Source organism: Eurytemora carolleeae, unplaced genomic scaffold, assembly GCF_000591075.1.
Source record: "Eurytemora carolleeae unplaced genomic scaffold, Eaff_2.0 scaffold128, whole genome shotgun sequence".
Lineage (NCBI taxonomy): Eukaryota > Metazoa > Arthropoda > Copepoda > Calanoida > Temoridae > Eurytemora > Eurytemora carolleeae.
The window spans coordinates 49998-60507 of NW_019396173.1; the positions used below are offsets into that span (position 1 = coordinate 49998).

Genomic DNA, 10510 nt, shown 5'->3' on the forward strand with positions numbered 1-10510 from the left:
ATTGATTTTCAAATAGAGGTTAATACTATTCTGATGTGGATCCGGTTAGTAGTATTCTGATTTGGATCCAGTTAGTAGTATTCTGATGTGGATCCGGTTAATACTATTCTGATGTGGATCAGGTTGGTACTATTCTGATGTGAATCCAATTGGTAGTATTCTGATGTGTATCCGGTTGGTTCTATTCTAGTGTGTATCTGGTTGGTTCTATTTTAGTGTGTATCCAGTTGGTTCTATTCTAGTGTGTATCCAGTTGGTTCTATTCTAGTGTGTATCCGGTTGGTTCTGTTCTGGAGTGGATCTGGTTGGTACTATTCTGGTATGGATCCGGTTGGTTCTATTCTAGTTTGTATCCGGTTGGTACTATTCTAGTGTGTAACCGGTTGGTACTATTCTGGTGTGTATCCGGTTGGTTCTATTCTAGTTTGTATCCGGTTGGTTCTATTCTGGTGTGTATCCAGTTGGTTCTTTTCTAGTGTGTATCCAGTTGGTTCTATTCTAGTGTGTATCCAGTTGTTTCTATTCTAGTGTGTATCCGGTTGATTCTATTCTAGTGTGTATCCGGTTGGTTCTGTTCTGGTGTGTATCCGGTTGGTACTATTCTAGTGTGTAACCGGTTGGTACTATTCTGGTGTGAATTCGAATGTTGCTATTTTAATGTATACTATTTTGGTGAGAATCTGGTTGGTACTTTTTTGGTGTAAACCAACCTAACCATTGAAAATTGTAGAAAAAGGATGATAATAATATTTCCATATTAGAATCTATCCTGTAACTGCTGGCCTAGAGAACTGGAAAGTACTATTGAAAGAACAGTTCCCCGCGGAAACTATTGGAATAGATCAATATTTTGCTCATATACACACATGTGAAAACGCTAAATTTATCTTTGGTGCTCTCAAGGCAAGATTCTGAAAACTTTATCTAAATCTTTTTTTTGATAAGTAAGAAGGCTAAATTTTTTTTATGTCAACAAAATAAATTTTTGTCATGAAGAGACACGGTCGCTTCTAACTATAATTGTCTGATCCCTATATCTTTTCAACCTAATGCACTAGTTTAAACTACAAATTCTAAAAATAGAAGAAGCAGAAGCTTGAAAGTTTGAAGGATCAGGTTGCAAAAGATAGAAATAAACATATAAGAGTTTGTGCGTGTGATCATTTGATTTGTCAAACACTTAATACTAAATAATTTTAGTTAATTGTTTTCGAAAATTAAAATATTAATTTAGATGATGCCGTTATGGTTTGTCCATTTACTGGTTAAAACTGGAATTCTCCGTGTTGTGACAAACATGTGGAAAGACGCGTACACCCGTAGCGCTCTTGAACTTGTCCAGGACCTCACACACAACCATGATCTTCAAACCATGCTATTGTACTACTGGGGGGATGTTGGAACCCTCCCATCCAGGACCTACTTCTCCACCATGGCCCTGATCAGCAAGCACCTGAACCTGGACGGATCTTACTACCCTATCGGAGGACCAAGTGAACTCCCCTTCAATATGATTCCCATAATAGAGAAGGCAGGTGGTCGTGTTCTGGTTTCTGCAGATGTTGATGAAATATTCTTTACTAAAGGAAAGGTTAGCAGTGTTTGTGTAAAACATAATGGGGAGAAGTTTACAGTTCCATGTAAAATGGTGATCTCAGACGCAGGACTTTACAACACAATCATGAAACTAGTTCCAACCCTTGTTGCTAAAAACTCCTACTATTATGAAATAGCTAATGAGCTAAGTGAACCGTGTATGACTGTTATCTCCTGCTATGCCGGTCTAGATGGTACTCCAGAACAGCTGGGGATCAAACCACAGAACTACTGGTTCTTCTTAAAGGGAGATGATATTGATAAAGAGGTGAAGGAGTATCTAAACGCTGATCTTGAAGATCTGATTAAACCTGAAGCTGATATCCCTTCTGGATTCATATCATTTAATTCCGCCAAGGACCCAGAGTGGAACATGCTGAAGGAGAGGAGAGGGAAAACGACCATGGAGATTTTAATTGTTGCAAACTGGGATTGGTTTAAGGATTGGAAAAACGTGGAACATAAGGGGACTGAGTACAAACATATCAAGGAGGCGTTCGGTAACAAAATGATCGCCCGAGCAGTGGAAATGTTTCCAAAGATTAAGGATCGAATAATATTCCGACGGGTTGGGACTCCGCTAGCGTATGATCATGCTATAAGGAAACATCATGGTGGAATGTATGGACTAGATCATGCTATGGCAAGGTTAGCATAATTTGTTATTAAGTTATAAAGGTTTTAAGTTTAAGGCCATTCTTTCTTTTGATAAGAAATGCCACTGTAGATTTTGAAAAATATAACAATTAAAAACTACTAAATCCCTACCAGCTTTTTTTAATTAAAAGATAAAGGAATGACGTCAATCATCTTTAAATTGGTTTACGCTACGTTAAAACTACTTTAGAAATTCAAAAAAACTGTTAAACAAGTAGACAGAGATCGGAACTTTTGTGTGGATATTGTTATTCTTTAACGCTTGACCTCGATATCCAATGTGAGCACTAAACTTGACGATCAATACTTGGTCCCTCAATAAAAAACTATTCCTGCAGTGTATCACTGCGATCTGAAAAAAATGAAAATCAATGATTAATTTTGAAATTTACAACACAAAAGGCCTGACTATAAAATAATGAAATAAAGTCAAAAGTAACTAATTAAAAAGTCAAAACAACTCTTAGGTACTGTGTTAAATGTAGTTTATACTTTTTAGTAATCCGACATATTCAAAATGGTACCCTTTCCAAGTAGCAATGAGGTAGACCGGTTTTTTTTTACCCAAAAACTGTGAAAATCTGTAAATTTTCTTCCTCATATTTGCAGCATAAACTTGTGTCTTTTATAGAGAAACCACAATCGAAAATAATTGATTTTCAAATAGAAAAATGAGGATATTAATTTTATTTTGTTTAGGTATGCTCCATGGATGGAGGCTCGTCTGCGTGCTAAGACCGATCTGCCCGGCCTCTACCTGACCGGGCAGGATGTTCTCGACTCAGGGGTGGTCAGCGCTGCTTTCAGCGGGGCACTCACTGCGCAGGTCATCCCATCAATATTTTTTACGGAAAATGGTCCTCTAAATTAAAAAAAAGAAATAAGATAAATATACATAAAAAAATCACCATAAGCAAGGTTGCTAAATAGGTTAAATTTGGCCTGGCACATTAACAGAGTGGACTTTATTTAAAAGTATTAAGTTCTAGCCACAAGATCTAATTTTCTAAATCTTCGCAACATAATGATATGATATGAAGTATTAGAAGTCAGTGCTAGATTTCAAAGATAAATGTTCAGAAAAAAAGTTTGTGAAAAATGTTTAGTTCCTTTATAAAAGAAACTACGAAAAAAGTTTTATGTTTGAATAAAAAAATTTAGCATGTTTTCATTAAATTTGTTTAGGCCTGTCTTGGTCGACCTGTACTGTGGGATTTATATCAACTCCATACTAAGCTCTTCAAACAGAGACGGAAATAGAAGACGACTTACATCATAATACTGCTGATGGCCACCGTTTTTGATCTCGTGCTAATGAAAAATATTGTCTATAGTAATTTATTCTATACAAGTTGTATCATTAAATAAATGTCGATAATAACATAAACAACAACATTTGTCAGGCATACAATCACAAATTGAGTTTAAAATTTAAACATTAACCAGAAAGAAATGATTCAAACAGATTACAAAATTATCCTTAACAGATAATAATTTTTGAAAAGGATCCAAATTCAAAAGTACAATAAAAAATGCCTCAATTTTAATTTTTGTTATCCTTATATTTTTGCAATCCGATGACAACTTTTGATATTTTAAAATTCATGACTTGAGTTTCAAATCTCTGAGGTCTATCATAGGGTTGCAAAAATTAAATAAAAAAATTAGGGATAAGAAAACATTCCTGTCTTATGATTATTAAACTTTTGATAAATCTAAGTCGGACTTACTATTGATTTAGCAGAATTTATAGTTCCTATGGCCAGCCCTCTTTCTTCCAATTGGTGGTTATTTGCATTCATTACGGTTTGGTTTGGAGTTTTAAAAGACTGAGAGCAGAATTTAAAAATCATTGTTTTAAATCTTCGCATAAATCAATTGTTTTTAATATTTTAAGAACTGTTTAAAACTACTAATAATATTCATAACATGAACCGAAAAATATTTTTTAAGTCGAATTGAACAAAATATATCTTCTAATACGACTGTACTTTGTTGTAACTTTCAAACCAAAGTGTAAGAAACTAATACAAAACTTTTTTATCTTCAAGAAATGGTGTTTAAACGTGCAAAATTCATATTTATATTTCAGTATAAGTTTTTTCTTTTCAAATTCATGATTTAAATCCAGCCCTCGCCCATTTTCCCTAATTTTTTTTAACCTTTTTAAACTAGAAAATAAATATCATGAATACTTTTGGTTTTTATGACAAGGAGTAGTGGACGATTAAAATTATTTAAAAACTACATTTATTGTGTAGTAAATCTATTTATTTAGTTGCAATACTTTGTTGTGACATAAATCCTAAAACTGTGAGAAAAGATAAAAACTATTTAACCCTATTCCTGCTGTAGTTTTTTTTACACAACTCAAAAAGTATTGGTCTGAGGCTGTTGAAATTTTCTGACTTTTCTTACATACCCAAAGCCCTCCCTTTAAGCCTAAAACCGGGCACACTGCCTGAATGACTGCTTTTGCCTGTAACAAACTAAATCTTTGTTTTGACCCACTTTCACTTGTCAGATTTTGATAAAATTTAGCTTTTTGGAAAGCCTATGACATAAGGAAACGGATTGAAAAAGTTTTGCGAAAAAAATTGCAAATTTTTTGCAAACAACCTGTCAAAGGAAATTTGCACATTTTTAGTTTTTCTTGATTAAAAATCAGGTTATTTAAGATTTTGCAAAAATTTTTGCATATTTGAAATGGCATTGTCAAGGGCTTTTCAAAAATGTATAATTTTTCATTTTTTGGACAAATTTTTTTTTGCAAACATTTTTACTATATAACTGGATTTTGCGATAAAAAATTCAATTTTTGCAAATTTGCGAATTTTTTGCAGATTCTAAAAGTAGAGCACAAGAGCTTTCTAATGATGTATCATTTGTCATATTTGGACATAAAACATGGAATTTAGAGGGGGGGGGTCAATCAGCATATCCTGGTTTTCAAGTACCCCAGCAGGGATAGGGTTAATCCCGCAGATTCAAAAATATTTACACCCGACACCGTACAGTGTAACGTGAGCAATTATAAAAATTTCATATTCTAAATAAATTTATTTATGTCTACAATATTATAATTAAACATTATTTTAACATCAGCAACATTATCATATTGTATGGATATATGGTATATGATTAGTTATTGCTTCTTCTTATCGAGGCTGGTATGGAGGTTGTGTGCTTAGTTATTTATTCTTGTTTTCGAGGCTGGTATGGAGGTTGTATGCTTAGTTATTTATTCTTGTTATCGCGGCTGGTATGGAGGTTGTGTGCTTAGTTATTTTTTCTTGTTATCGAGGCTGGTATGGAGGTTGTGTGCTTAGTTATTTATTCTTGTTATATGGAAGTTGTATGCTTAGTTATTTATTCTTGTTATCGAGGCTGGTATGGAGGTTGTGTGCTTAGTTATTTATTCTTGTTATTGAGGCTGGTATGGAAGTTGTATGCTTAGTTATTTCTTCTTGTTTTCGAGGCTGGTATGGAGGTTGTATAGGTCCCAGACAACTGGTCTACCGAGGACAGATTGTGCGACTAGAACTCCACTGAAGCAGGAGTAAACTACGCCACTAGTTGTTATATCTTGACCTGCCAGGTAGAGGCCAGGCAGATCAGTTCCAGCCCGTAGCCTAGCTTCCATCCAGGGGGTATACCTCTTCATGCTGTGCTCAAGCCCGTAGGGGGCCCCTTGGTGTTTACCTAGGAAATGAGAGTAGGTCAGCGGGGTAGTGATATTGTTGTAAATAATCCTATCTTTAAGCTGAGGAAATATTTCTAGTGATTTGTCAATCAGCTTTTGTCCGAGGCTATCCTTTATCTTCTTATACTCCTCTCCCTTGTCCTCTAATCCTTCCCACTGCTTGAACCAATCCCAGTTTGCAGGAGCAATAACTTGCATTACAGTGATATCTTCTCCTTCTTTATCCCATTCAGGGTTCTTGACAGAGTTGAAGGAGATGAAAACTCCTGGAATCTTAGTGTAGTCCATTTCCATCACATTTTCAATCTTAGCGTCTAGATAGTCTCGTTCAGCTTGGTCTGAGTAATGAGAGTCAGAGTAAGCAAACACATTCTGCTTCTTCAGTCCAAGTTCCTTGGCAGTTCCATTGAGTACAGCATTGCAGGAAATCATAGTGAACGGGGGCTTATTCAATTCAGTGGTGACAATGTCATAAAAATAGGATTTTGTGGCAATCTTTCTTGGAACCATTTTCATAATTGTGTTGTACAGGCCTGCACTAGAGATGACTGTTGTACAAGGAATAACAAAGTTTTCCTCGTTATGCTGTACATGCACCCCTCCAACTTTACCCTTGGTAAAGAATATTTCCTTTACCCTTGCATTGACCAGCACGCTTCCACCTGACTTCTCGATGATAGGAATCATGGTAAACGGTATCTCACTAGCTCCCCCAACTGGATAAAATGCACCATGAGACATATAATGGAGACACATGGATGCTGGATTGCTAAAGTAGGATTCTGATGGCAGAGTTCCAATATTGCCCCAATTATAAGTGAGCACAGTACGCAGATCAGAATTCTGTGTAAACTTTTTGATCATTTTGAGAGAGCTAGTCGTCATTGGTGCCGTCCACAGGTTTGTGATTAGACGTAGGGCTCGGGTGTAAATCAACACTCCAACTATCCATAACGGCAACATCTTCAGAATTCCCAATACTTTAAGTCCATTTCTACAGGTTTCAACATTAGTGAAAAACGCTTCTATTCCCACAGTTTCATTTGGAAACTGTTTCTTTAATAGTTTCTTCCATTCCTCAACTCCTGTAGTTACTGGATACTTTCTTATCTTATCCTTTCTCCCGATGGTGACGACATCAAACTCTTTATCCAGCTGCTCCCACTCTAGCTGACCATCAGTAATCTGATCAAACAGTGTTCTATGGATTGTTCCGGGCGACATTTCTCCTACATAGTGAACTCCAGCATCCATTTCCACATCTTGATAAATAAAGGTGCCACAACATCCCCCTGCCCTACTCCCCTGCTCCAACACAACAACCTTCTTCCCTGCTTTAGCCAGTATAACTGCTGTTGCTAGACCTCCTATACCAGACCCTATTACAACAGCATCAACATTCTTGGGAACCTTGTCAATTGAAAAATCTTGTTTTAGCACTTTGTTCCGATTCTTATGATTATGCACATAACAGTTCCTTGGTTTCCTGGTATCCTGTTTGAACGGGTTGGGAGGACTAGGAATACAGAATCTGTAGATTAGTCTTAGAATAGAGAGGAGAAGGGTAATTAGCTGTTTCATGATTGCTCCTTTAACCCTCAAGGGTTTATCAATAACTGAGTTTACTTGGGTCTGTAAATGATTAAAGATACCTTAATTTTGCGACTTATCAACCCCCCATTTGTATCTTACTGCGACCTAATCGACCCCGCCCCCCTTTTTGTATCTTACTACTGCGACCTAATCGACCCCTCCCTCTGGCCTGTATAATTGCGTCTTTATCCAATCCCTCCCCCCTCTCCCCTGCCACCATAATTTCTTAGATTTGTTACTTCTATTGCGTAAATTCAATTGTAGTGCTTTTATCTTATTTCAATCATTAACATTTAAAAATGTATTCTTTCTACCTATGTTCGTGAACATGCTCTAAATTCAGTTGTTGTATGTTGTTTGTATGTTGTATGTTGTATGTCGTATGTTGTATGTTGTATGTTGTATGTTGTATGTTGTATGTTGTATGTTGTATGTTGTATGTTGTATGTTGTATGTTGTATGTTGTATGTTGTATGTTGTAAGGCCCCATCCTCCCAAAAGTTTCTGTGTTTTCCATTTCTGTTTTTTATTATCTGTATTCTGTGGAATAGGATTGGGTTCACTCCTGAATAGATCATTTATATTAATAGAATCCAATTTATCTCTCCTTTCCATCCCAATATCAATCCATCCACGCTTTACAAATCAGAAAAAGACAATTCGTGTTTTAGAAAAAGATAATTAAAGATCACATTTTATCTACCTTCCAACTACCTTCATCTCTTCTGCCCCTTTCCCCAGTCCAGTCCCCAACCCAGTTACCCTTCCACCTTCCACTCCCCCTTACCTTTCTTATGCGCCCTCGCCACCACCTTCCCTCTCCCATACACCCTTCCCACCACCTACCCCCATCCGGCATCCCGTCCCCAAACCCGTCATCCTTCTCCTCTACCCCTTACCCGCCACCAGATCTCTGCGTTACCCCATCCTCCCACATTCCCACGCTCTGACCCCTTGCTTCCACCTTCCATCACCACTGCCCCTCGATCCTCAGAACCTTCCATCTCCACTGCTCATCGATCCTCTATACCTTCCCTCTCCAGTGCCCCTCGATCCTCTATACCTTCCCTCTCCAGTGCCCCTCGATCCTCTATACCTTCCCTCTCTGTGATCCCCACTCCCTCTCTGTTTACATCGAAGACAAGTTATTTCCACACCAGGGGAATTCATTCTCTCTTCTCATATAAAACAATAAAATCCAAGAATTTCCTCAAAACGACAAAAAATGATATTTCTTGACATATAAACTTATTCTGATATGCTTTCCCCTGAATCCTAGCAAATATTTGTTTAATATCTGAATTTAGATAATCAAACATTATACAGTTAATAGTATAATACATAGGGCCTAATAAACAAAATTGATATCGCATTGACTAGCTACAGACCATTTATATTATTAAAGAGACTGTAAACTGTAAATGTAGTTTCAAGTAATCTCGATTTTAAGAGTCACTTTCAAAGCGGTACCTTTAAATTCACTTTCAAAGCGGTACCTTTAAATTCACTTTCAAAGCGGTACCTTTAAATTCACTTTCAAAGCGGTAACTTTAAAACCTTTTTAGGTAGAAATAAGGAAGATAATGTCTATATCCTATATCGAAAGTACTAGAAACTTGTCCCATTTGATATCTTTATGCTGCAGACTACAAAACGTTAAAGTGGAATGCAGGTGTCAAACTAAGGACAAAGACTGACCACAAATACCAAAGTTGACCCGGTTTCACTAGTTGATGGATAGTTTTTATATGTTTAGATCGGTAGCAAATCATTGCACTGAGGTTGAGGTTTTCACTGGAATCCGGAAATCTGCAGAGAATGCGGAAATGAAAAATGCTAACTCCAAAACTTTAATCTTGAATCTTTGGAATTGTCTTTTTTTTTGCATTTTACCTCTCTCATCCCATGTTAGTTCAATAAATCTGGGAAATTTTATTTTCTGTCCTCTTTTATATTTTTATATCTATATTCTATAATATTTCATAAAAATTCAAAAGATGTTTTGAAAAGAGATCTAAAATTTGTGATTGCTTCTTGTTATATGTAGAGAAAAAATAGTGCACTGCACTCTGTTTTGCTTGTAAATTCAATGACACCATAAAACCTTAGAATTGTTAATCTAAATATGGAAAATTAATTTACTAATGTGAAGAACATAAAGATTGTGTTAATGTAATTAACGAACAGATGTTTTTGTTATTAGAGAAAATATTTTCCACCACCATGATGAATATTGAATATAAGATTTTTGTAAAAAATCTGAAACTGTATCCATGGCTTCCCGTCAAATTTTCTAATTTTCTATTTATTTTGTAATAGTATTCATGTTTCCCCATAGTGAATAATCTGTGTGCTTTATCCCCACCCCCTCAGTTCAGTAATCTAAGGAATCAGCAAATTACTTTAAATAATGTTTATTAGCATTCAATGGTATACTTTCACATAACATAAACACAGTTTATACATTTTTTATTTCTATATTTGCGCATAACAAAACATACGTGGTTTAATCAATACCCATTCAGATTATATATGTAAATTCTAAATTCTGAATTGAACATGAGACATGACAGTCTGTATAACAAATTTTTTCTTGCAAACTGTACTTCAAACCAACTATAGGATAAGAATAATAATAATAAAAACACATTAATGTTTAGAACTGATTTATAAAAATCCATTAAACATAAGCATAACTTAATAAATAATTGTTGAAGTGGGACTGAAAGTGAAGGATCACTGACTATTAAACCATTTTCTGACATACTAATGTGAGTTAGAAAACATTTCTGACAATCTGTTCTTTCCCAAGTTTGTTATCCCTTCAGTAGATTTGTTATACGAAGATATTGTGACCTCAAATACTAAGTTTTTCATCCCTGCATGAGTGGTACATTAATTAGTACATCTCAACCCAAATGTATGACCAATCCAATAGAAAGTACCGGAACCATATAAGAG

The 10510-nt window shown here is 35.7% G+C and overlaps 1 protein-coding gene and 1 pseudogene across 1 annotated transcript in view; one reads left to right on the forward strand and one right to left on the reverse strand.

The window, feature by feature from the left end:
• Positions 1-3640, forward strand: part of LOC111697147 (putative all-trans-retinol 13,14-reductase) — a 6546-nt gene extending 2906 nt beyond the window's left edge. The window contains exons 6-9 of the mRNA XM_023467042.1: positions 762-903; positions 1235-2244; positions 2953-3079; positions 3439-3640. Coding sequence (XP_023322810.1) covers positions 762-903; positions 1235-2244; positions 2953-3079; positions 3439-3513 — 1354 coding nt within the window. The 3' untranslated portion in view covers positions 3514-3640. The remainder of the gene's footprint in view (positions 1-761; positions 904-1234; positions 2245-2952; positions 3080-3438) is intronic.
• A 2070-nt stretch (positions 3641-5710) lies between these two features.
• LOC111697168 (putative all-trans-retinol 13,14-reductase pseudogene) lies at positions 5711-8553 on the reverse strand (annotated as a pseudogene).
• Positions 8554-10510: the final 1957 nt, after the last annotated feature.